Raw genomic sequence first — 27,048 nt, forward strand, 5'->3', positions numbered from 1 at the left:
ATCCTCTGTGTTGGCATGAAATACGTCCAAACCTTCTACTGCGGTACTGTGTCACAAATTAGCACAGGCTAGGTTCCTTGATTTCAAATCACTTAATATACCAAAACAACACCACGACATATTTCTGCAACTTTTTGGTAAATGTTTAAAACTCACTTGCAGACAGTAACCACCCTCTCATGGCACCTGCCAACAGCCTGGCTATAATTTAGCAACCTAAATATTAAACACTAAGTAAAACATGTCTTTGTAATGAGACTTTTCTTTTTTTTTTTTGCTAAATGGAAGCAATGCATACTCTCCAGTCCGGTCCGGTCTCCGTGGCCTTCCACTTGACCTCACAGCCATTTCGAGAATAAGGTCATAGCTGTATCATGTTCACAGCTTGAAACACTTCAGAACTGACGAAGCTTCTCGGATGAGAGGTGAAACGATGGCAGATGACAAGTGAGACAAATTTTAGTTCTACCAAAGATTAAGATTACTAAGACTGAACAGCAGATGGCAGGCATGTCCTCCCCAAAACACTCAAGGGGCTTGGACAACATTAAAAACAAGCAATAAGGTGGGCAGGATCAAGTAGGCGTAAGCTTCATCCTACCCCTTTTGAAGCATGTAAATTGTATGGTAGAGCGATTCCTTTTTTTTGTATCCAATATTTTTTTTTTATATTACTTATATGTTTGAAATAAAACAATTAAATAAAAAATGAGACAAACTAGCAAAAAAGAAGCACATCTTTATTTACAGTCTTGATAGTATTTACAGTATTATAGCAAGCACAGGACAATAGTGGGAACACGTGGCAGTGAGGTGCTGTTAAAGAAAACAACTCACCTTAATTATTCCATATGAAAAGTCCTGATTTACAAAAAAAAAAGACTTGATCAACAGGTTACCCTAACACTGCCACTGAGCTCTTCTAGAAATGAGGGTCACTGAATGTGATTTATGCAGCTGTTGATGCTGTATGATGTAAAATGACGTTTAATCAATGGACCATGTATATGTGCTTTTCCTTCATAAGTTCCAACAAGACTGTGAGCAGAATCAACTGGTTAGAAAGAGTCATAGAGCAAGTCAAAGGGGAGAAAGAGACAAAGGACAAAAGTACGGAAAACATATATATGACAGTAGTAACAAAATGTGAATAAGTCTGTATAAAACCTTTATATTCATTCAGAAGCTGTTCACTAAATACTTTCTTTTTTATTGTTATATAGATTTAGGCGTTATAGTTCAAACCTCTAGGCATCTATCTATCCATCTATAATGTCTCTTGTCTACAGTTATTATTTAACCAAACAAATGGAAAACACAGTAGACTCCTTTGGTTGGAAAATGTGAGGGTAAAGAATCGAGTTGTTTAAGTATTTAAGTTTTTACAAGTTAAGTTACATGAAAAACTACTTCCAAGCAACAGCAAAAACAAAAACAAAGAAAATTAAACTTTATTCTTTTTTATTTTAAATAAACATTACATAATCAACCACACACAGAACGATTAAATACACTCAAAATTAGATGTATTTGCCTCTCTACTCAGTCTCTGAAAACAACACGTACTGTAAAGCTGTGCTGAAAACAAGTTCTTTTGGCATGTTTCATATTTCAGCTAATGCTGCTCAATTTACAGAACAAAAACATACAGACAAACTTTTGTAACCACAAAAAAAAAAAAGAAGAAGAAGAAGAAGAAAACAAATTCACCATTTCAGGATGAAAACATAGCACCTTGTTCCAGTCACTGTGATCCTTCGACTGGTCTATATAGTGGATAAGAAACCATAGTATGATCAGAAGGTTTGCCATAATGGCATGCTCCCGTTTCTTCAGGATGTTAAAGACAGCGCAGTCCCATGACAAAAGAAGTGCACTGTCAGATACAACAGACTGACCTGTCAGCTAACAAGACACATCCACAGTTTCACTATATGCACTCGATGCTATACACAATGGCATGGAAATCAAAAATACTGTACATCCTATGTGCTGGTAAATATGTGAAAGCAAATCTGTTGGTTAACATGAGACGGCTTCTAAAAAGAGCAAATGCTAATCCTTATTACCAAGGCACTGCTTATAATAAAACGACTAACATTAGACACTACCATGGCGTGTAAATGTGGAGACTATCAAAACTCTGTGTTCAAAGCTGAGCTCCAGTGTCTCTACAACACAAACTCATCTCATATGGAAAAAAACACCACAAATGAACTGCGACCACAAGAAATGCGTGTAAGCACATTTAAGGCCGTGTGAGGGAAACAGACATTTACTGACCAGCGGCAGAAGAAAAAAACAAAAAACAAACAAAACAAAAAACCCAGCAAAAAAACATTATGTGCTTGGCCACAGTGTTTCCTTATAGTCTGCTGAGGACAAATGACAACACAAGACAGGCTGATGCAATGCTTATCTATAAAGTTAAATCAGGATGCAAGTACACACACACACACACACACACACACACACACACACACACACACACACACACACACACATTAAAAATGCTTTTCAATCAGTGCAAAAGTGTTAGCATAATTACGCAGATGTTAAAATGCATTCCCTCCACAGACGCATGCACGCTCAACGTGAGAGTGAAACAACTTCTAAACACACGAGAGGGTTAGGACACACTCTGAAGTCTTATAGAGGTGGAGGGCTCAATTTATATTCCTTTGCAGAATGCAATAAAACTGGGTTGATATTGTCATCACTAGATCAACTATGAGATTTTGTCCCAGTTTATTTCAGGGTTTACCGGCAATTGCATTCACCATCTTGCCGCTGGGCATGGCATCTTTGCAATAACACCAAAATTAAAGACAAAAACCACATTGTAAGAGGGGCCACACACCACCTCCATTCGTAAAAGTTTATGATTGTTTAATTTTTTTTTCCTAAATAAATTATATCTCTCTATATACCTGTATCAATTACATATGTGGGGAAATAAATATATATAATGATCTTACTTTGGAAAAATAAAGTCTTAGCAGAATTGCCGTCCTTAGCACGCACTCTGAAATCAGCCCTTATGATGAAGTTCCATTTTTATATGATCAGTTTGAGGGAAAGCACAAAAAATGGTAACAAGCACACAAAGTATTTGAAAAAAGTAACACCTTACTGTTTTGTTCTTTTAAAAATGGTTTCCACCTACACCTGCCATTAAAATCAAAATGCAGTCGAAAGATGCACCTCTAGAATGAAAAAAACGTTTATGTATAATAAATATTTACACAAGAGTAAATACACTACAGAGGTATCGATTTGTGTATTCGTTTTTTCTCCTCCACAACTGAGGTAATGCGGAAAACTAGGATTTAAATACATGTTTTTACATCGGTGTTAAGGCATAACGCTGGCTCTGTCCAGCTTAAACAGATTTCAATTACATCTTCTATCTGCATTGGGATTTCTAAGACAAGTGTACTTGGTGCCCATTACTACGGCTCTGCTTTTGAGGAAAAGCAACTGTCTTGACAGATGAGCCGCAGAAACAACAACACTGAACAAAAATCTGCATTTAGGACCACTAAACACAGACAGCAGCATCAAACCATGTGCATGCTTAGGCTCAAGGAACTCCCAGATACACATAGTGTTTTAGCAGTGCGGCTACTGTATATAGTGAACTTTTGAATCATTTCAATACTTGGTATATTTTGCAGGAATTGGATCTAGTAGTAAAAATGTGACCTTTGAAGGAACAAGCAAGATGCAAAAGTGTATTTACATTTTACAAGAGTCAAATAGCACAACTCTGAAATGCTTTTTTCCCCCCCAGATGACTAAAATTGTTCAGGCAAACAAGATACAATTTGAAGACTTCATGCTGTGGCACAGATTGAGACACTATTCTGTGGAAAACTTCAATTATACTTGCACCGTAATACCCTGTGATGCTCAAATACTCGATTTGTGCGCAGCAGAAGTTGTGATGAACCTTTCGCGTTTCGCGCCCATCGTCGCACGGTGGATCTATGATTACTCTACACCTCATCGATCTTTCTGTCATACGAGCTTCGGGAAAAGTTCCTACAAGTTGATAAGAAAATTGTGACAATGTGGACGGAAGACATATGGTTTCCCTGATGCCATAGTCTGCCTGCAGAGACTGTGGTTATTCAATGAGTCCCTCCTAAAAACGCTGAATGGTGTATTAAAGGTCCATGCTAAATTCTCCATGAAGATCATCTAAGGCCACAACTTTCGTTGAAGAAAGTAAAATGTAAACACTAAAAAACAAAACAAAAGAAAACAAAAACACAAAAAAAGAAGAAGAGAAATGATCACGGCTTTGTAGCTTCAGGACAAACAATGCCCAAAAATACAGAACCACAGAGCATTGAAATGAGAGCGTATACCTTATGACAAAAGGCACTTCAACAACTACCCCCAGTGCCCTGTTTTGGAGTAGATCCACTATTAATCTCCTGATCGTCTTCTTCATCTTCTTCTACCTCTTGCCAGCCACCAAGATGGACAGTGGTGGGCACAGAAATGCTGGAACTGAGGCCGCTGTGTGCCTGGTAACCTGAGAATAAGGGTATAATATCTATTGGTTTGCTGTCTAATGATTTGTAATATCAGGGTATCCACATCAGAACCAGGATTTCAGCACAACAAGAATTTTTGTCACATTCATTTGATTCTGAACTGACACCAACAATATTTATAAAAGTCCTCTGCAAACTAATATTCATAATCTTTGGCTGAATTAAAAATAACAGGTTCTTAAAAATCAACACTTTCATTTACCAGTGTGTGTGTGCAGATCTCTCATTGGCACTGGATTATGCCACTGGCCTGAAGTTCTTGGTGGGTGGGAGCTCTGCTGGTGGAGCTGAAGAGACAAACAGTTTTCAGTGTGCAGCAGAAACGGGTGCTAAACTTATGGTACCTACAAAAGATACTAAAAGCATTACTGTGGCTCAAAATGTGCCTTTCGAGCATTAAATCTTTTAAGCAATACTAAAAATGAAACCATGAACTGAAGCCACGATGATACATGAGAGACCAAAGTAAAGATTTGCATGTTTGTGCATGTCTATGTGCAAAAATAGCACCTAAAATTTTGGAGGAAAAAAAAGGGACATTGGACACACACACACACACACACACACACACACACACACACACACACACACACACACACACACACACACACACACACACACACACACACACACACACACACACACACACACACACACACGTTTGAGAGGCTATAGTTCATGAACAGGAAATTACCTCATGCATGTAGATGGCATGGAGACTCATCTCGGCTGAGGCAAACTCTGACTGCAGTGCATTGCTCCGGACACGAGAGTCACTGTTAGACATACTGGGAAAAAAGCCAAACACTTTTTTTTCAACAAGCATTTGGATTTTGTTTGGTATAGTTTTGTTATAAATAAGCTCAGAATAGAAGTATATAAAATGTAATATTGGAAAATACCTGTCAATTACGGTGCGCTCACTGTGGTACATGGTAGTCTCAAGGTGGACGGAGGAGGGCAGGAGGCCGTGTGACCGGCCACGACTGGTATGCGCGAGCTGAGACGTGGACAAAGAGGCGAGAACGCTGGCTGCAGCAGAAGCAGCGGTGCTCGGTGGGATGAGTCGATGGTCTCGCCCTTGCAGTCCAGATGCAGTTATAACAGGGTGAGCCAGGACACTGGCCAAAAGATTATCAGCCTGGAAACAACAAATGTCAGAAAGTTACAAAAAAATAAAGGAAAAAAATTAATGAGAATAGAAATTACAACAATATATTTCATAATGAAGCCATTATCAGTAATCAAATTTCTAGTAGTTTAGGCATTAAGTATTTATAGGGAAAAACTGATGATCCTAATGGAAAGGGATGACTGCATTACTGAGTTTTCTTTGTACATTAGCTGCCTATATCATTTTTGAGCAAATAAGTAGTTCTTGCTGTTTGTGTTATCGACTTGGTTCCTACCCCAGTGCCAGACTCGTTGGACTGCAGCGAGGTGCAGAGAGGCGCCTCTGAGAGCAGCAGCTGAGTGGAGGGGCCGGCCTGTGCATCATGGTGCACCTTCTCCTTTAAATGGCTGATAAACACTGAGCTCTCCTGAGGGGGCTGCCACCGTGGATTCTTTATGGTGAAATGCATGAGGGACAGCTCCGTTTTGCCATTTTCAGCCTGCTGGTACACAGATGCCTCTGTCTGTCCTTCTGACAGCCACTGAAAAAACATCAATAGACAGATCACCTTTTTGATATCATTTTTTTTCCACAGTCTTCATTCACTGAGACATTTGTTCATTCACTCCTGCCAGACAAAAGGAATGGGTCTTACTGTTGGGTTTCCATGGCGTCTGATGTCCATCTGGGCAAAGGAACAGATGTCACCAACTCCAACGACCTCCACGGTGAAGTTCCTGAAGAAGTCAATTATTTCTAGAGACTTGTTTCTCAAGAGGAAGATGAGAATGAAGGGTGTGACAATAGGACTGAGCAACTCCTCCAAGATGAACACCTGAGTGGACAGAGATGACATGAATTTCTGGTTCTGTACGTTTTATTTTATGTACACCCTATAAAAATATGACTGTGACCAATCTGACAGTTTTAGCATTACCCAGGTCCTAGATTAAAAACCCTCATCACAGCCAGAACAAGCACATAATTTCAGTCTGACTTGAGTGTGACAAGTGTGTTCCTATCCACTGAGTTTCTGCATTCCTCACCGCTTTGTACTGGAACAGCTGTGCCACCTCGTCACGGGTCTCACTCTTGTTAGCGTTGCCCCTCCAGTGGTCTGGCATATAGTGAATGTGTGCCAGCACACACTGCAGCAGCTGTTCTGGACACCACGCCATATGCTCATCTGGGATGAAAGACCTGGCGTGGGACAGGTACAAAATGTCAGCATTACAGCTGTGCATTACCTGCACATATGAGACAAATGGATAAGCAAAAGAGAAAAGCTTTATCATAAAAAGTTAAAAATTCAGATGGGAGTACCTGATGAAGAATATCTAATACTTGCTCATAGTTTTAATGTGAGTTATTTAAAGAATTACTTCACTGATTAGCTTTCAGCTGAATAAATGAAATAAAAATAGACAAATAATTTGTAACAGTGTATATTGTAGTTGTTTTTTGATGACTGACTGGGTGGGCTTGCTTTGAGGACTCACCTTGCGATAGTTATTGTCACCCCCAGCACAGTAATAGCAGTCAGAATGTGCTGCACTGTCAGAACATCCTCATCATAGACTGTAAGTACGATGAGAACAGCCAGCACTGAGCCTGAGAAGAAGGCAATGTTCTTAGCAATCACAGTCAGCAGTGGCGATGTAAACGAGTTCATGTACTTGGAAGTGGGTTTGTAGCCACGACCCAAACGCCCGTGCAGCTCATGGTCCAGCTCATTGAAGTGACGCAGGTATAAACGACCGTAGAGGGACCATCGACGTGCGCCCAAACTCCCAGGTTCTCTGCGGATCACTTCTGTGTAGCTGAAGAAAGCATAGAGCACCTGCCACACTAGGATGAAGGGACATAGCAGCAAATTGGCCAAACCCATCAGGAGGATGACCCTGCTGAGCTGCTGGGCAAGCTCCAGGCGGTTTCCACTGCGCTTGTACTTGGGGTGCAGATTCCACTTATTCTGAAAGAGTGAGCCAGGGCCCCAGAAAAGGATGAGTTCAAAGTTGTACTTCAGACCCTGGGTTAGAAAGACCACATTGCCCAGCAGGGGGAGCTGCAGGTGCACCGGCAGCAGGGATTTGTTTATCATAGCCACCATGTAGTTCTTAAAACGTAGGATCCGGTGATAAATATCAAGTTCTGTCAGCTCTTTCTTGTGAATGCACATTTGCTGTTCCCTCTGGAGGCTGATTAGACGGTCTTGGACTTCCTGCCATGTGTAGTTGCATAGTTCATCCTGGGAGAAAGACACAAGGAACCCACTCACATTGAGACAAAGCCACAATTTAAAACACTGAGATTTATCATCTCTCTGCATACCAATGAACATGAGTCAAAAAAATTTGTTTGAATGACCTTAATACTCATCTCAAGTTGGTGCACTCACCATTCTGATCTTCAGTGCTTTGATGTAGAACTGCCTGATCTCCCAGTAGTTCAAAAAGTTGCAAATGACCTTAATAAGACGATAGATCCAGAATATAGCAGCCATAATGAGAAGGAATATGATCCAGCTGTTCTCTTGAATCCTGAACAGAAACAAAAGCTCCTTTAAAACATGGCTAACTTCATGTATCAATTCATACATAGTAAACACTGTACATAATGTAGAGTCATTGTAAAATCTCTTACACAATGTCGGTCATACTTTATGGTTTTTAACTAACTTCATTTATACTTTTACTTGTTTTTTAATCACTGTTGTGTGTATAAAATCCCTGCACTATCTCAGTATAAGGCCCGTACTGGGCATCTGTGGCACTTTTATTTTAACTGTGTTGTTTATTTGTCATTTATTGTAGACAGTACTATTTTTACTCTTTATCATGCTGCAGTAATGGTAAATGGCCTGTATTTGTATAGCGCTTTTCTAGTCCCTAAGGACCCCAAAGCGCTTTACACAACCTGTCATCCACCCATTCACACACACATTCACACACTGTAACACAACAATTTCCCTTGTGGGATTAATAAAGTATTCATCTATCTATCTATCTACACACATTCCCCTCTCCTCTACTAATAATTTAAGTTGGCTCTTCATTATCTAATGACATAATATTTATATGAAGTATGCAACAGCTGATCTTAGATGGAGTAATCTAGTAAACTTCAGTTAACATGTTTTTGGTGGGGGGGTGTTTGAAGTACAGTGGTGGATGTCTGCTCATTATATTCTAAATTTAAGGAAACCCTTTAATGTTCCCATGTGTCTAAACAAACATTAGCAAATTTCAGTGCAACTGTAAAAGCTCTTTATGAGTTAACATTCAGATGTATTAAACAAAATACAATCTTGTTTTCAGTCCGAGCGTTTTAAAGCTGCTTTATGAGGGAAATTAGATATGGGGTATGAAGAGGACAGAGAGAGCCTGAACTGTGGGACAAGTTGTTCCCAAATTAGAAATCCAAGCGGACGTCATTGCCTTTCATATAAACAACTATTGAGCTGCAGTCAAGCTGAGTCTAGGCTACATGTTGTCAAAAAAAATGTGACAACACAGGAGTGGGAGGGGTAGGTGGGGGGCTTACTCCTGCAGTCAGCTTGTGAGGTGTCATGTGGTAGTCAGCTCGCTGTCCCAGCCAAGCTGTCAGCATCTCGGTTGGCTAGCTGTACCTCACCATAGCTATCAATTACATCGCTCTGTTCTCCAAAGCCAGGCTGAGCTCTCAAAACAAACACCTCCCTCCAAGTAACCATGAGTTGCAGAAATGTTGAAGCTACTAATCTCAGGGTGAATTAAACCAAAAATGAAAAAAAAAAAAAAAAAAAAACACTGAATGAAATATAGAAACCAGTCTAATTAATCTGATGACAAACCATTGCCTTGCATTACAAACACAAGTGAGTTCTAACAGATTTCTAGATTAAAGGAGAAAACATGCTGGTTACAGTTAAATAGTTTTTTTTTTCTTTTCTCAGAGTATGTGACTGTATCTTGCACTCTTGCCAAATCGTTTACAGCCCATAAAGAGATTTAGTGTGAAAGTCTAATTGCGACTGTATTAAGTCAGAATAATGACATCCCTCTAAAGGCCTGTCTCTAATCCTGGACTCTGCTTGAGAACAAAGTGTCTAATCAAACTTCCTGGAATGTGCATGACTTTTCATGCCTGTACATTCTGTCAGATTAAGTCAACTCATCCTTTTCCCACCAGAAAAAAAAAAGAAAACGAATCTCCTTCAGACACCTAAACTGTCTGTAGGATTGTAATATGCCATCATTACCTTGCAGTGCACTCCTGAGTTGGTAGGATGGCATCTGGCAGTGTGACTTTGTTCCGGTCCAAAGGGTTCTGGATTGGCCCTGTGTGGTTGACCGCTCGATTGGCAAACAGGACATCGTATTCCACGCAGTTGACAAGGAACGTTGTGAATGTGACAACAAACAATAGCTGACTGTGAGAGTGAGATTTAAAAAAAAAAAAAAAAAGAGAGTGATTAGGTTACACACTTAATGAAAATACCAAGAAAACCAAAAGATAACAATGAAAAGTGTTTAATGTTTAACTGCTATAAATAATTAGGTTATAAACAATACACTACACTACACACTGTAGTTAAGTAAAGTCGCCCCATCTGATAAACACCAGGAATAACAAATGTCATACAGGCATGGCAGCAGCACAAACAGCAGGAGTATAAAAAATATGTTGCATTAACATGGCAGCTGGTGAAGGGATTAATCCTAACAGAAAAAGTCATAACAGAATAAATGACCATATTAAAAAAAGATACAAAATAACATTTAGAGACGGAATTGCTTAAAAAAAAAAGGGTATTGTCGTCAAAGGCTGGGGTGCACTTAACTCACAGACACATACACAAGGCCAAACAAATTTCCTCTTAGATCTGCAAACACACATCAACCTAATGTTTTGCATTCAATGTGTATCACCTGCTATGATGGTGCAATATTTTAGCCATCTCAACATGGTGAGTATTTCTGTGCAACTCAGTACTTACGCAAGTTCAAAGAACTCAGAAAACATCATACAGGCAAAGCCATTTTTTTGATGAAAGTGATATATGTGAACAACATGGTTAAGGAAAATTTTAAACAGCCCTACAACAGGTATGCAATTATTTTAACTATAAGTATTTAGGGTGTGGACATTCACTATAAGTAAGCTGACTGCACAGTGAAGTGATAACAATCAGTGTAACACAATGTCTAAATATTCATATTTGATCCCATAGCAGCAGCAGCAGAAGTGACATTCAAATGATGTAAAAGGGATCATTCTGGCTTTCGCCAGTTTGTTCACAGAGTTTAAAAGGATATCCTTGTAAAGAAGTTATCCAGGTTCTTGATATGGTGCCATGAGTCTGAAACAGAAATGAGACCATTGGAAAGGCAGAAGTCTTTTACAACTTACTTAACCTCTTATTTTGTTGCATCATTTGTCAGCAGATGGCCAGCCTTTTTAACCTTAACAAGTACAAACTTTAACATACATTAGAAACCACTTTTAACGTAAGCAATAATAATATGTTTACCTTTTAGGCCCTCAGGCACGTGCACCAGTAAATCCTCCTCTCCTGGTGGTGAGTCCTCCTCGTAGTCATCAATTCTCTGATACTCCTGGTAAGCTTCAAAGTTGGCCATTGTGCTTCACATTCTTCAGGTCACCCCTCCACAACTAACGAGCTACTTATACTAAAGACTATACGAAACGAAAGCAGACTAGCAACCACAACTACATCCTGCAGCTAGCTACTTAGCAGCTCGAGCACTTCAGGAAGAAAGGAGGTTAGCTACAGCTAACATTAGCCTGCTAACCTGCTCCACTAACGGACGGCGCTTGTGTAACCCTACACGACCATGATGACAAGTAAAATTCTGCGTTGGAGTTAACAATTCAGCACATGAAGCTTCCGTATAGTTAGTAATGAGCGTCCCTTACGTTAATAAAAGATTACTACCTGAGCCAAATGACTGTGCAGCGGCTGGCTAACCTATGAATGATTCAGCCAGTCTTGTAGTCAGGGTGACACGGTTTGTTTTGTTCCCGTCTGCCGTCGGTTCATCTGCTGATCTTTATCCCTTTTTTAGTGTTTGCTGCTCAGTGTCCACCTCTTCACCACAGCTCGCTTATCTCACACAACTTCGTTTCAGTTACAACACGGCTGTCTTCGGTCGGTTCCGCGGTCCGTTACTTGATTTCCAAAAATACATCAACCTGTGCGTGTGCACTGTTTTTGTCTTTCGCTAACAAATGTCAACAAAACGACTTTGACGTCACTTCTGATCACACTGACGCAATTTCCGAGTAGCAATTGTAGTTTTTAAAATAATTTTCACATGGCAGACCCTCTGTTGTCCGACTTTTTCGCTTTTAGCGTCGTCCAAATAGTCCCAAATATCGATATATAGCTTGCTGTGAAGTAAGCATTTATTCGTCTTGCTTGTGGGTTTCACAAAGAAAAAATCATCTTAAAGCAACGGTCCTAGCTTTCCAGCTGAAATGCATCCTGGGAGAGTTTGAACATGGCAACCTGCAGAGTTTCGCTGGATTACTGTAGAGCTTAAAGATTAGTTTGACCTCATGAGTTTATTATCACTGAAAAAGGAGTAAAGGATGCTTCAGTTGCTCAGTTGTAGAGCAAACATCGCTGCTGCACCATTGCGGCCATTGTCGTTGCACTGCCGGTGCAATAAAAGTGCAGACTTATGGAAGTTTTCACGGTAGGTTAAAGTGACCGGTAGCTAATTTAGCCAGTGACAGGCGACCTGTAGATTATACCAGCTGTATAATCCCATATATGTGGTTCTCCTCACTGTCACACTTGACCTACTTTGATTTCCTTTAGCACTGCCAGACTTATTCAGATCTTTTCTCTTAGAAAAAAGCAGTACTGTGACAGTAAAACAAATCAAAACAAAACCACTTTAAAAATATTAAATCATTAACACACAAATGTGAGATTTTTCTTTCTAACTTTTGAGATAACTGAAAATTTCGACTAGTTTTCCTGAATTTTTCCTGAACTGTAAGATAAATGTATAAAAACTTCAACATTTGCCCAAAAAATAGTGAAGTAGCATTAACATACTCAAGTAAATGCATTCTGTTAAATTAAACTTTGGCTTTTGGAAGAAAAAAACAACAATTTGCGGTTTATACTCAAATTCCCACGCAGATAAAGGCTCATCAATCGCTGTAATCACCGCACCTATTAACACGAGCCGTACGTAATCCTAACGCAATAGAGCAAATCCGTTGTATTTGCACATATTATCACTATATATATATATATATATATATATATATATATATATATATATATAAAACTGAAGAGAAAGTTTTATACTGGTTTTATACTTTATGCTTTCTTTTGTGTAACTGTGATTATAGTGCCACTTCGTTATAATTGTTAAATACAGGTTCTCTTAACATTGTTTGTTTTCTTGTTTTTTTCTGTCTCATTAATTTCTCAATTTATATATATGTGTGTGTGTGTGTGTGTGTGTGTGTGTGTATATATATATATATATGTGTATATTTTATTAATACGAAGTTGTCAATAAAATATATTTAAAACAAAAATGTTGTTTCAGTTGGGCCACATTTCCTTGTGCTACTCAACTGTAACACAGGGGAACGAATTCATTAAAATTGAGTAGCTGATAACGGCCAGGATTTTTGTTACATTAGTGTTGCAAAACCTTCATGATTTTGATTCCCTGATTTTATTTCTGTCCTGGTCTGTATCCAGGTGGTACACATCCCCAGGGTCTAATGCAAACAGCTCTTCACAGCAGCGTGGCGGTGCTGTCAGTCGCATTTGGAGCCTGACTCAGAGAGCTGTCCGTCAGTCCACCACCAGGACATCGAAACCCCCGGGAGTAGCTTTGAAGTTTATCCTGGGACCAGCAGTACTTACTGTTTCAGCTCGACTGTTTTGCCATGTAGCCCACTGTGAGGCAGATGTGAATAATAACACCCCCGTGGAAGTTGTAGCCAAAAACCCAGTGCCTGACTTCAAATGGCACGTTCTGTGGGAATTTGTAAAACCTCAGCTGTTCACTCTCGTCTGTGCTGTTGTGGTAAGACTGAATCTGTTTACTAATCAAGAATGTCAGTGAAGCAAAAGATTTTAGCCAGTTAGGACATTTATGCTTATCATTTAAAATGGATGTTTTGGGGGGGGGGGGGCTGTTTTCCTCAGCTCGCTTTTGGTGCTGCTATCTTGAACATTCAAATCCCCTTGATGCTCGGTGATCTGGTAAATGTTGTGGCACGCTACCTGAGAGAAAATACTGGGAATTATGTTCATGAGATAAGAGGTCCAGCCCTGAAATTACTTGGACTGTATGGTATCCAGGTAAGTACACATGAAATCTCACTAGTTGCACAACTTACTTGTGAACATGAGTCAAGCACAAAATAAATACTACAATCATGAAGTTTGCAATTATCAGCTTTATAATGCAGTCATTCTAATGCTATAGTCAGTGCGTTTTCAGTTAACTATATTAAATTGTTGTGTAGCCGTATACACACACATTTTCTCTCATCTTACTCATTTGGCACTTAAAGATCTCACTGTATAATTTATTTATTTAATCTATTCAATGAAAATTGTTTATTTAACTGGTACTTAATTGCCTCCTTTGTGCAGGGACTGTTGACGAGTGGGTACATTGTTCTGCTCTCGAGGGTGGGGGAAAGAGTGGCGGCAGACATGAGAAAGACCCTTTTTGCATCCTTACTGAGGTACATACATACATATTGACACAAAGGGAAAAAAATCGATGTATACAATAAATGTTATGTATAGTTTGGTGCAGAAGTGTTTAGACCATGAGAAAAGTTTTGTAATTTGGGCTCTAAGTGCTCCCCACAGAGGATTTTAACTCAAAACATAAAGACTTCAGACTGAAATTTGCATTAACAAATTTATGTCTGTAATGTTTATTTACAGACATTTTTCTAACACAGTGACCCATTTTCAAAACATCAAAAGCAACTGGGCATTTTAAGTAATCCAATTACTATGTGTAAAATTGTCTTTCTAAGCAGTTAGTGCAAAATCTTTGATTAATGTTTTGAAAGTCTGCACTTTGATTGTCTAATTTAAAGTTTTTGTCGCGGTGTACAGAAGCACAACTGCAAAAACGGTGTCATAATCCAAATACACGTAACTCTGACTGTATGACATCCACTGTCTGGCAGGGATTCCCATAGTTCACATTGTCTTGTTTGCTTTCTTTCAATTCAGACAAGACGTAGCTTTCTTCGATGCTAATAAAACCGGGCAGCTGGTGAATCGTTTGACTGCTGACATTCAGGAGTTCAAGTCATCCTTTAAACTGGTTATTTCTCAGGTAATAACACAAGAACGATCCGGCAGTGATGATTTTGTTACTAAAGTTTTTCTGGTTTTACGCTTCTAATTCTTATTTTTTTGCACTTTTTTGGTATATTTTCAGGGTCTGCGGAGTATTACACAGACAGTCGGATGTTTTGTCTCCCTCTATGTCATTTCTCCAAAACTCACAGGTTTGACAGTACTTGTCCTCCCCTGTCTTGTGGGAGCAGGAGCTCTCATTGGCTCATTCCTTCGCAGACTATCCCGCTTGGCTCAAGAGCAGGTGTTGTACTATGCATGTTATATTTCATGTATTATAAGCATATAGCGGCTGTCTTAATAAATTCAAGATTTGTTCTAATTACTGCCAGCAGATGTTAGTTAAGTTTGAACTCCTATTTTGAAATGCAGTAAAATGTAAACGAATGCAGCAGTGCTTAATTTATTAGTACCACTGGCACTCAAAGCAACCAATAAAAAGCACTGCATGAGCTATTATTTGCAAAATTAGTATAATTTGCTGTCTGACTGTGTTTTTACTTCTTGCTGTCAAATGCAAGGTAGCAAAGGCGACAGGGGTGGCAGATGAGGCACTTGGTAATGTGCGCACAGTAAAAGCTTTTGCAATGGAGGAACGAGAGCTCCAGTAAGTGAGAATATTTTTTGTTATACTTCTACCCTTTGTACTTTCAGAAAAGCACTATGACAGAGATACAATGTTTTGATTTCCGTAATGTTTTTACACAGGTTATATGCATATGAAGTTGACAAATCATGTGAAATGAATGAAAATCTTGGTACTGGGATTGCCATTTTCCAAGGGCTGTCAAACATAGCCCTGAACTGTGAGTGTCTTTTACAATGTTAATTAGTTGACACACTTTTTAGCAGGCTGTTAAACTACCAACATTATGCTAATGTTTTTGTGTCGTGTTAATACAGGCATTGTCCTTGGAACTATTTTTGCTGGAGGAACTTTAATTTCAAGCAATGAAATGTCTCCTGGAGACCTAATGTCCTTTTTGGTTGCCTCTCAGACTGTTCAGAGGTAAAAACACACAACTTGCTCCACGATGATTTCTCTTTTACTGTTAAATGTATTTTTTCAAAAGTAGTTAATTACAAGTCATGTATTCATTTTATGTTTAGGTCTTTGGCCAGTATCTCCATACTTTTCGGTCAAGTAAGTAAAAACTATGATTATCTGATTATCCAACCAGATTTGAAACCGGAGTATTATAATATGTGAACATTTCCAAATGCCTCAAATATTTTGCTGGCAATCTCTTAACATTTGTCGCAGGTGGTAAGAGGAATGAGCTCTGGGGCTCGGGTTTTTGAATACCTTGCTTTGCAGCCCACTATCCCCCTCTCTGGAGGAGGACGCATTCCATACCATTCACTCACAGGAAGAGTGGACTTCATGAATGTCTCGTTCAGGTTGAAATCCTTCTAATTCAGCTCCAAATCAAATATAAGTTTAAAACTACAACAGAGCACAGACATAAAAGAATGTTTTGTGAATGATGTATTGTTTTCTATTGATATGTTTCCAGTTATCCAACAAGACCAGGCCATCAAGTCTTGCAGAGGTTCAGTTTGACACTACCACCCAGTAAAACAGTCGCCATTGTTGGAGAATCTGGAGGAGGTAATTTCTGACATTTCATTTAGTAACTGTTCGACATTGAAACAATATTGGGTCATCTGATAAATGTTTAACCCTGTAGGAAAGTCCACAGTGGCGTCCCTGCTGGAGCGTTTCTATGACCCTACCAGCGGCGTAGTCATGTTGGACGGCCTCGACATTCGAACACTTGACCTTTGCTGGCTCAGGAGCCAAGTTATCGGATTCATCAATCAGGTCAAGGCTGCTGATCATTTCATGTTCAATTTTTAAAAAGTATTAGTTCCTAACAATTTTCACTGCAACTTTCTTTTTTTCCTCTTTCTCCTTTCTTTTAGGAGCCAGTTTTGTTTGGATCATCCGTCATGGAGAACATCCGTTTTGGGAAGCCTGAGGCTACAGATGCTGAGGTCATTAATGCAGCAAAGCAAGCCAATGCTCACGGCTTCATCACGGGTTTCCCAGACGGCTATAACACCGTGGTTGGTATGTGCTCCCATTTGAGCTTTCACGACTGTTAAGAAACGGTGCCGCTTGTTCATTCTAAACTCCAGATCTTTAAATCCAGGTGAGCGAGGTGTGACATTATCAGGTGGACAGAAACAACGCATTGCCATTTCCCGCGCTTTGATCAAGAACCCCAGTATTCTGGTGCTGGATGAAGCCACAAGTGCTCTGGATGCAGAATCAGAGCGAGTGGTGCAAGAGGCTCTGGACAGAGCCACAAGGGGTCGCACTGTGCTCATCATCGCCCACCGATTAAGCACCATTCAAAGGGCTGACTTGATCTGCGTGATGAGCAATGGTCGTATTGTGGAGGTGAGAAGGCTGAGTATTCAGAACATACTCTGACCTCCATTTAAATCCTCCAGCTAATTTACTCTAGCTTTTAATGTCAGAGATGTACTTTGAATTCTTTCAGTATTCAGTAATAAATATGGACATACTGGTAGCTTCCTTGTTGAGTTGATTGTGTTATATCAATTTTTATTATATCTAACACCTTTTTCTTTTTTGTTACAGGCTGGGACACATGTGGAACTGCTGAGCAAAGGAGGATATTATTCTGATCTCATCCGCAGGCAAAGAGCTGAGGGGCAAAAATGACCACACCCATATTTGTTTACAGTAGCTGTATAATACTGTATAATGGTGTTTATTTTGAAATGCATAGCAAGACATGTGTGGAAAATTAATTATTTAAAATGTACTGTAAATTTGCCAGCTCTGTGACTAGTTTTATGAGAACTTACAAATGTGTATGAACAAATGGACCAATGTGGATTGGCCTGTGATGAACAAATTACACTACTGTATGCGCTGTTATTTCCAATATTGTTGATAGAATGATAGATTATAATGTGCTGGGACAAAATATTAAAATTACTTAAATTAATTTAAAGTGTTTTTTATCTGTTTGTGGGTGACAATAAACCTTTCTTGTTACAAATTTGAAAGAAACTCAACACAGACCCTTACCAGTGATCAGTACTGACATTATTCTAAATTTAAACTCTGGGGAAGGAATTGCTGTTTTGGCATCATTCCTCTTTGCCTCCACATACATTTGTATATATAGTTTTACTACATCCAGGCCACATGTAAAGAAGAAACTTCACAGCCAGCACATATCCCTTGTGCTCTTAAAAGACTAAAGTTAGGTCCATAGTTTGTTAGACAAAGACACTTTTTGTAGTCTTCTGTCTGTACACTATCACAGTGGATTTTACATCTGACTTAAAGGTTCAAGACATTTAACAAAAATTTCATTAACTATTTACTGTACGAGTTACAGACATTTTTATACATAATGCCTCATTTTCAGAGGCTCAAGACTAGTTGGACAAACTAACAATTTTAAATATAAAGACATTGATTCTTGTAAAAACTCTTGGATTGCTTCTGCAGCATTCTTTGGATCACTGTTTGCATCGTGATGCTCACTCCACTCAGTTTACCCTGCTGAACCTGAGCAGAGTATAGCCCTGCACGCAATTCATCCTGCTAATTCTGTCAGCAATCACACTTTGTGGCGCATACCATGCCCATATTATAACATTGGCTCCATGTTATTATATGGGCACGATTATGGGCTTTTTCTTTTACTTAGCATTGTTCTGGTACAAGTTAATCTTGGTTTACGTGACTAAAGAATCTTTTGGCTCTTTAAAATGTTTTGTTGTTACACTCTGTTCTTGAATCCATGAATGTGTTTCTTGATTATAAACTTCAACAATAATACAGCATTATACATATGGGCAGGGATAGCTCAGTAGGTAGAGTGGTGGCCCCATGACCGGAAGGTCGGGGGTTCGACTCCACTGAACGGCTACCCTGAGGTGCCCCTGAGCAGGGTACCGTCCCTACACACTGCTCCCCGGGCGCTGCATTGATGGCTGCCCACTGCTTCACTGGGTGAATGGGTTAAATGCAGAGGAACTATTTCCCTATGGGGACTAACACACACACACAGCAATTTCCTAGAGAGTGTTCTTAACTTGGTAAGATGTTGTGAAGTTGTTTTTCTTAATCATAGAAATAATTTTGTCATCATCCACATTAGTTTTGCACTCACTCAGGCCTTTTGGTGTTGCTGAGCTGGTCATCCCATTCCTTATGTTTAATAATGAACCAGGTTATTGATTTGAAACACATTTTGGCATCTCTATAAGCTGCAAACAGAGAGATGCCAAACTGTGTTTCATTGTTCTTACATCAGTGACAATAAAGATTTATTCTATTCTATTGGCCTCCCCTAAAATTGATTTATTGTCCTTTTTAGCCTTATGATAGCCTTCTTCACTTGCACTAACATCTCTGAGTCTCATATTTTAAATTACAGCGAAAAGCTTTAAAATATAATCTCAAAACGTTTAATCAAGTTTGGATATTATGTCCTGTTCACTTATCATGACAGAACACGGGAACAGGCCTCACCTGGCTATGAAACTGCTTGTCAATCCATTGTCCAATTACTTTTAAGCCTCTGAAAATGGGTGACTATAGAGAATGCCTGTAATTAAACAGTGAATGCAAAACGTTTGTAAAAACTCCTTTAATTAAAGCGGGAAATATGCAGCTTGATTTTGATTGCTTGATTTAAAATCCACTGCTGTGGTGTATAGAGGAAACACCAAAAAATTGTTCTTTTGTTCAAAAAATTAAGGATTGCAGCTGTATGTGCTGACATATTCTTTTGTAATAATAAACAATAGCAATCAGTATTCCGAACAATGGGCTTGTTTGCTGATCACATCACAAAGGACATAAAATTAATCGCCTTAAAGTTGTGTTTACATCACTACACATATATATTAGGCCATATTGGAAGTCTACTGAAGAAATGAACAGTCTCACAACTTCCTAGAATACATTTGCACTTTAAGATTATGTTAGTAATGATCGCCCCAGATAATCACATCTCTACCATGTTCATATTATCACTTTGTCTGCAGCAACACCTCTGTGAATGAGCCATCTTTAATGAGCTTTAATGCTATTATGGATTACTTTACTTTTGTACATAAACTTGCGTTGTACACGATTTTCACAAATGATGTTTTTTAAGGACACGAAATTCTGCTTGTTAAAATGCTGTTCATTATAGCAGATTAGTTTCAAGGTTGCTGTAATTCGACTTTCAGCCTGTAGATGACAAACAAGACATGCTCGGCTGCAATCCGAAGAGCAGCAGCATAGTAGACAGATTTAAGCTAACGCTAGCTACAATAACATTTTCTTTTCACCCCAATTTGGGGTGTTGTCATTCGTTGGTTTTTTAACGTATTCGAGGCTGGCTTCACTGGCCAAACATGCAGAAATATGAAAAGCTTGAAAAAATCGGGGAGGGTAAGTTTCAGACTTTCGTTTTGGTTAATTTCGCAAGGTTGATATTAGTTAGCCTAGCATGCTAATGTAGCATTCATGCAGGTCGAAGCCTAAGTTAGCTAATCTGTAAGCAATATGTATTCGTTGATGTATGCCCCAGTTAACCACATGGAAACATTGCGAGTTTTTACTCGCACTAGTATGTGCTAGTAACAGTGCCAGTCCGAAGAGCTCTGCCTTCCACTTTTACTATATTAACGCTAGCTAACGGTGGGCATGTAGCGAGCTAATATTAGGACCCCTTAGCTGTGCCCATTCATCGGGATATGTGGTTTAAATAAATTTTGTCTGCTCCATAGGTACGTATGGGACCGTTTTTAAGGCAAAAAACAGGGAAACCCATGAAATTGTGGCTTTGAAAAGGGTCAGGTTGGACGACGACGACGAGGTTTGTTCTTTATAAAATGATATGAGAGTCACAGTGTTTGTTAGCTAGTGGTTAGCAGGCTAGTACTAAATGGAAGCTGTTTGTTTTATTAAATTTTAAAAATAATCTTTTAGGGGGTGCCTAGTTCTGCTCTGAGAGAAATTTGTCTTCTGAAGGAACTGAAACATAAAAACATTGTCAGGTAAGTCTGACAGAAGAGCTGAATGCCTCCAGTTTGCATGTAACCCTGATGTCAACAAACACCAACAGAATATTATTTTGCCTTTTTTAGACTACATGACGTTTTGCACAGTGACAAGAAGTTAACCTTGGTTTTTGAATACTGTGATCAGGTGAGTTGATCACCCCTAAAACGCACTATATCTTAATATGTACCTTCTGAGGCTAATATGTCTCTCTTCTCTGCTGCAGGATTTGAAGAAGTATTTCGACAGCTGCAACGGGGATCTAGATCCTGAAACTGTGAAGGTGAGACATAAACATGAAGAGCATTTAAACTATGTAAACCTGACTGCTTAAAAGCCTGTTTTTTGCTTAAAATTTCAAATTAACTCCATATTGTTGATGCTGTTTGTTTTCCTGTACAGTCATTCATGTACCAGCTGTTGAAAGGCCTTGCTTTCTGTCACAGTCGAAATGTTCTTCATAGAGATCTGAAGCCGCAGAATCTCCTCATCAACAGAGTGAGTGTTTAGGTGCATTTGGACTTGATGGCTGATAAACATTCATTGCTGTGTGGACTCCATCAGTATACTATTTCTTTAAAGTGAAAACTAAGTGAGATGGACACTGGTTTTCTTTGTGAAAACAAGCACCACTGAGTTTATCATTGAGATTCTGTGTAATATCTTTTGTTTTGAAGTTCATTCATTTGAGCACTGCAGCTTACTAGTGTCTTAGTTTACCACGTGTGATACAGAGATTGCATTCACGGGGCGACGATGAAATGATAATATACATAATATAATTCAAAAGCAGTGGGATTTAGAATAAATAAAAAAAAACAAAGGTTTTTATATCAAAATTTTGTTAGATTGACTCAGGGAGGTGATAATGTGGATACAGACATGTATCCATTTATATGCTTTGATAATTATAGTAAGAATTGTTTATCTGTCTGTAGAACGGAGAGCTGAAGCTGGCTGACTTTGGTTTGGCTCGAGCTTTTGGAATTCCTGTGAGGTGTTACTCAGCAGAGGTAGGTTATACATCATTAATGCAGAAGGTAATAACAGCTCACTGCTTTAAACTAAAGACATATGACCAGTGTTAAAAGCACAATTTTTGGCACCTGCTGTGTCTAAAGAGAGGACAACTTATTTTTAATGTTGTGTAAACTAATGGTGTAAGAATACTTTAAAGCTGGCTTTCCAAGAAGTATTGGTATCCAAAAGGTTAACAATCTTATGATGAAACATACTATCTCAGTTTTTAAAACAAAACCACTCTTCCTGAGTAAAATGAAAGCTTCCAGCTTTGTTTGAGAAGTGCACTGACCTAATTACCTTAAGATCTAAATATAAAAGGGAGCCAGAATATAGCACAGTATTTACATCTAACCAGTAGATTCCCTTCAACTTTTTCAGTGTTTTATTTCGTTTTTAAAATGTGCTTTCTTTGCAGTCTCTCATGTGCACACAGTTAAGGTCGTCAAGTTGTTTCTTTTATCTTCAAATTAATTTGTTTAATTAATGATGAAATGGAGTGACGCATGTCTCAGCATGTGGGTGTTTGATTTTTGTTATTGCTAAAGCTTTGAGAGAAATGACGGGCGAGGCTTACCTAAAAACCTGGCAAACGATTCTCATGGGGATTTTGACCCAGGTTGACGCTGCTGATCTGAAAATGTAATAAACAGAAAATCTAGTGGAGACCTGAGTTTGAAGCATTGAGATTTTAAAATATCATTTACATTTAAGAGGATGTATTGCTCTGTGGCTTCCACAGTTGCTTCTTGTTACATCGACATACTATATAATATACATAGTATGAGCAGCTTAAACGTAGTATAGGGTTTGTTTTGTTTTTTTTAAGTTTTTACTTTATCCACAATACTATTCAGCTAACCCTTATAAAAGCCAGTTTTATCATATTTAGAAGCAAGGACTTAACAACACTGTACTTTTTTCATTTGTCGTAGTTGAAAAACTTGAAATCCTTTTCTAGCTGGAAGCTCTACAAGTATAAGTTTTATAAAAAGAAAAGTTAGTAGTTGTTTTGTAGCAGGTAGTCATGTTTAGTAATTTGCACAACAATTACTAAGGTGAACTTTTGCACTTTTTAAACTGAAGCATAGTCACTTGCAGTCAGCCCACACATTTGCTCTGAAAAGTGGAATTTTTCTATAATTGCATTTGATTTTCTTTTTTTTGTCCTTTTTACTCCTGCGGTGCCCTCCAGGCGACTCATTTTCATAAGTCCTTGGAAAAATTAGTGTGTGACACAGCAGCAGCTTTTTAAAATGCCAACAAGTTGTGGTGGAAAGCAGAGGGAGATTTAAATATGCCATTCAGTATTAGTAACAGTGTTGCCAAAGTAATTTCTTTGTGAAACACACCAAATGTAAAACCCACCTCAGAGAGCCATCATTATGCCCAACATTTATTTTAAGATTAGTCTGGTTGTGATAATATATTTTGTTTTGATTTGTTTTTAGGTGGTGACATTGTGGTATCGGCCTCCGGACGTGCTGTTTGGAGCCAAACTTTACTCTACCTCTATCGACATGTGGTCTGCTGGATGCATATTTGCAGGTCTGTGTGTGTGGTTTGTGGAATCAAATGAGGATAAAATTAAACAAGTAATCCAATAATTTGGTGCTGGGTGGTAAGACCACAAATGTATCTCTTTTTAGGATTCTGGTAGTTTCATATTATTTTACAGTATTATTAATATTTAAAGTATTACTTTTGAGGTTCCAGTTCAGGTCACAGTGTGAGCAGGTGACCATAAGCTACAAAGTTAAATACAGCAGCCTGGATTCAACTCCAACCCAAAGGCCTTTGAAGTCTATGCAGAAATAGTGTCATTGTCCTTCGTACATATAAATAAACAGAATGTTTATATTGTACAATAAGAGGCTAATATGGATGGCTTGTTTTTTCCATTCATAAATAAAAATCAATATTTTAATAAGATAAAAATATCTTTACTTTACTATGTAAAGTAAAGCTCTTACTTTATCAATAAAGTAACAAAATAATTGATGTAATACTATATACAAGTAATAAATGTGCAAACAAAGATTTAAGTTAAAGAGTTGCCGCTTGTCCCTGCTCTCTCCCCCTGCTTTCTTGTCTAGTCTTCTTTAAAGTCACTCAACATTTAAGTAAACAGTCATATTGTGTAGTGGTTGAGGCCAGCATCTTTAAAGGATAGTTAGTTGGTTTTTTGTGTTCATGTTTTGAATGGTAACTTAATTTGATGCCATTTATTTAATTTTTTTTCCAGAGCTGGCTAATGCTGGAAGGCCTTTATTCCCCGGGAATGATGTGGATGACCAGTTGAAAAGAATTTTCAGATATCCTTTCCATGCTAATGCAGTACCTTCTGACGATATACAGTTTGGTGTGTGGGTCTCTGGTTTGTTCGGGCAGAACTACTCATATTTAAATTATTTATGAACAGCAAGTCTTAAAAGTAATGTTAAAAGTTTGTCTTTAACTGCTCTGTACATTGTTGGGAACACCAACTGAAGAACAGTGGCCAACAATGACAAAACTCCCAGATTACAAGGTAGTTTTTTTGATGTCATTTCTTTGTAAAACTTCCAGTGCATTGAGCTTTTACTGAATTGTTTTTATTCTTTACAAACTCTTTTTCTTCCTTTAGCCATATCCCATGTATCCTGCCACCACCTCACTGGTTAATGTGGTCCCTAAATTAAGTAGCACAGGACGGGATCTACTTCAGGTACTCTAAAACAAATTTGCGCAATATTTGAGTAGCTACAGTAAAATAATGGAAATCTGTTATTGTAGCTGGGTTATTCCATCTAAAATCATTGTGGGCCTTCTGCTCAGTCACCTCCGGTTTGCTGAAAAACTTTAGACAACTTTTAGTAAAGTTTTACTTGATAATTTTCAGATTGGTGTTTTGTGTGTGTGTTTTTGTGTTTTTGTTCTTGTTGTATTTTTTCCACCCCAATTTTGAAAAATGATTGGTCCAATTCTAGCATGTTTTTTTTTTTTTTCACATGTTGAAATATGTTGCAATATTTGGACGTGAATATGTTAACAAAAAAATGCAAAATTATATATATAAATATTGCAATTCTTACAGTGGTCATCATGAGGATAGCATGATCCCTGTTTGCCTGTTGCAGTCACGGCTGGGTTAGAGGGTAAGGGTCTTGTATCAGACTACCCTAACCATATTGTTCCATGTGGACACAGCAACTTGGCCTTGCAAGGCTCCTCACATGAAATGAGCTATTAATCCCTTCTTTATCACTCCTAATTATGCTGCTATATTAATTTCTATGAACAAAATCTTTTGCAATTATAGTTTATGCATTTTTTATTGCCTCTTAGTACATTTTAAACTAAATCTGACTCCTTCATGGCAATGTGCATGCCTGCAAAGTGGGTTGCGAAAATGCAAAAATAAGCCTATATTTAACAAAATTATTTTCTCAGTTATAATTAGAGTACCCCCTGGAAACCCCAGAATTTTTTGTATTTAGATTAGACTGTCTAGTGACATTTTTGTGGTGTAACTTGTCACATTTGCTCGATGACAAAATTGGTTTATTTTTGTGACAAAAGAATTTCATGTTTATTTTCCATTACTGTGAAAAACATCTATATAACATTAAAAAATTGTCACTCGATGTCTTTTGCAATAATATATTTTTTAGTATATGCTCAAATATGATACCTTTTATTTTAATTTTGACTAGCAAATATTCAATAATTTGTTTTTATAGTAAAGGAGGCCAGTGAAAATTTTAAACTATTTGATATTTTTTAGATATGTTAAAATGGCCTTGGATTCCAAAGTGTTGGGGGAAAAATGCAGGAAGTGGGTAGGCAGAATATTTAAAAAGAATAAATAAATAAAAAATGAAAAAAAAAAAGCAAAAAATGTTTAAAAAATGTGATGATTTGAGATGGATTAGCCCAGCTAAAAGTTTTGCTGTAGGAAATCTGATACTGCTAATCACTAATTTAAAATCTATCCTTTGATCTCACCCAGAACCTGTTGAAATGTAATCCTGTCCAGAGGATCTCTGCAGAAGAGGCCTTACAGCATCCTTACTTTGCTGATTTCTGCCCACCATAAATGCTTAACTGCCTCTCGATAAACGTCAGCTGCCAGAATCAACCATCCCCGCTCTCTTTTGGGACTTCAGGAAAAATTCAAAACAAGGCAAATCCCTCACTGGATTTTCAAACACTCCCCCTGCTATTCATTCTGTTGTGCCTCTGTGAGGAACAAAGTCCTAGTGTCGCTGCAAGGATTTATTAGCTTCTTTTAAGTTGAAAGCCTATTTTTAATTTGGCACATACACACTTTCCAGTTAATTGGCACAAATGTGGGACGACGTTGGACCGCATAAACCTTATACGTGTGAAAGCGGTATATCATAATTAAAAATGGCCCTTAGAATCTGTGGTAATCTCATTTGGTGAATTCACTTTGAATAACTACAATTTTAGTGCAGTACAGTAGCCCCTAAAAAGCCTTTGTAAATATATTGTTTCTATTATGTTTTTGTTTTCAAAGCAGATTTGAAGTCTTATCATTTGTAGAGGTTTTGATGCCAGTTCCAATATTTATATCTGAAAGTTTTCAATATGTGATGGTATATTGACCACCTGAATCTGGTTATTAAAACATATGGCTGAGACGTGTGGACAGACTAATTTAATGGTGGCGTTCTAAATGATCTCATACTCTTATGTGGCATGTCTGTACAGCTGTTTACCTATTAGCCATCATATATACATTTACTGATTTAATATTTTTAACACATTCCAGAGGCCACTGATGCTACAGAGCTTCCATTTACGATTAGACTGCATTAATAGATTTGTGGGCTTTAGAGTCATGCTATTCATTTGAAAATGATTAAGGCATAAGTCAATGTTTTTGTAACACAAGCTTTCAAAAAGCTTCCGTGGGGGCTTCCTGAAT

At 38.2% G+C, this 27,048-nt stretch overlaps 3 protein-coding genes across 4 annotated transcripts; 2 read left to right on the top strand and 1 right to left on the bottom strand.

Annotated features, from left to right (window-relative positions):
• Positions 1-1,495: 1,495 nt before the first annotated feature.
• Positions 1,496-12,014, bottom strand: atg9b (autophagy related 9B). 2 transcript variants are annotated; one of them, XM_085378845.1, is made up of 14 exons: positions 11,192-12,014; positions 10,973-11,020; positions 10,658-10,718; positions 9,920-10,090; positions 8,078-8,219; positions 7,179-7,927; positions 6,726-6,879; positions 6,335-6,514; positions 5,975-6,220; positions 5,468-5,706; positions 5,260-5,353; positions 4,768-4,852; positions 4,374-4,543; positions 1,496-4,244 (listed from the first exon to the last, which is right to left on the bottom strand). In XM_085378845.1, exons 1-13 carry the CDS (start codon positions 11,298-11,300, stop codon positions 4,392-4,394), a joined length of 2,430 nt encoding a protein of 809 aa, XP_085234971.1. In that variant the 5' UTR covers positions 11,301-12,014; the 3' UTR covers positions 1,496-4,244; positions 4,374-4,391. The 2 variants fall into 2 exon arrangements, with proteins under 2 accessions (XP_085234971.1, XP_085234970.1); XM_085378844.1 differs by having other exon boundaries at positions 1,496-4,543.
• Positions 12,015-12,240: 226 nt separating this feature from the next.
• Positions 12,241-17,997, top strand: abcb8 (ATP-binding cassette, sub-family B (MDR/TAP), member 8). Its single transcript, XM_085377139.1, has 16 exons — positions 12,241-12,380; positions 13,412-13,742; positions 13,865-14,020; positions 14,318-14,412; positions 14,918-15,023; positions 15,129-15,290; positions 15,568-15,653; positions 15,755-15,852; positions 15,950-16,055; positions 16,157-16,190; positions 16,311-16,447; positions 16,564-16,658; positions 16,738-16,871; positions 16,973-17,120; positions 17,203-17,453; positions 17,658-17,997. The coding sequence occupies exons 1-16, from the start codon at positions 12,274-12,276 to the stop codon at positions 17,739-17,741; spliced, it is 2,130 nt and encodes a 709-aa protein (XP_085233265.1). The 5' UTR covers positions 12,241-12,273; the 3' UTR covers positions 17,742-17,997.
• A 2,324-nt stretch (positions 17,998-20,321) lies between these two features.
• On the top strand, positions 20,322-27,048 carry cdk5 (cyclin dependent kinase 5). Its single transcript, XM_085378915.1, has 12 exons — positions 20,322-20,483; positions 20,822-20,910; positions 21,024-21,091; positions 21,182-21,242; positions 21,322-21,378; positions 21,498-21,593; positions 22,034-22,108; positions 23,567-23,663; positions 24,361-24,430; positions 24,585-24,645; positions 24,742-24,822; positions 26,107-27,048. The coding sequence occupies exons 1-12, from the start codon at positions 20,447-20,449 to the stop codon at positions 26,191-26,193; spliced, it is 879 nt and encodes a 292-aa protein (XP_085235041.1). The 5' UTR covers positions 20,322-20,446; the 3' UTR covers positions 26,194-27,048.

The sequence above is a fragment of the Diplotaxodon limnothrissa genome, linkage group LG18 (genome assembly GCF_057381915.1).
Source record: "Diplotaxodon limnothrissa isolate DT_005_m linkage group LG18, D_limnothrissa_male_GT1.1, whole genome shotgun sequence".
Lineage (NCBI taxonomy): Eukaryota > Metazoa > Chordata > Actinopteri > Cichliformes > Cichlidae > Diplotaxodon > Diplotaxodon limnothrissa.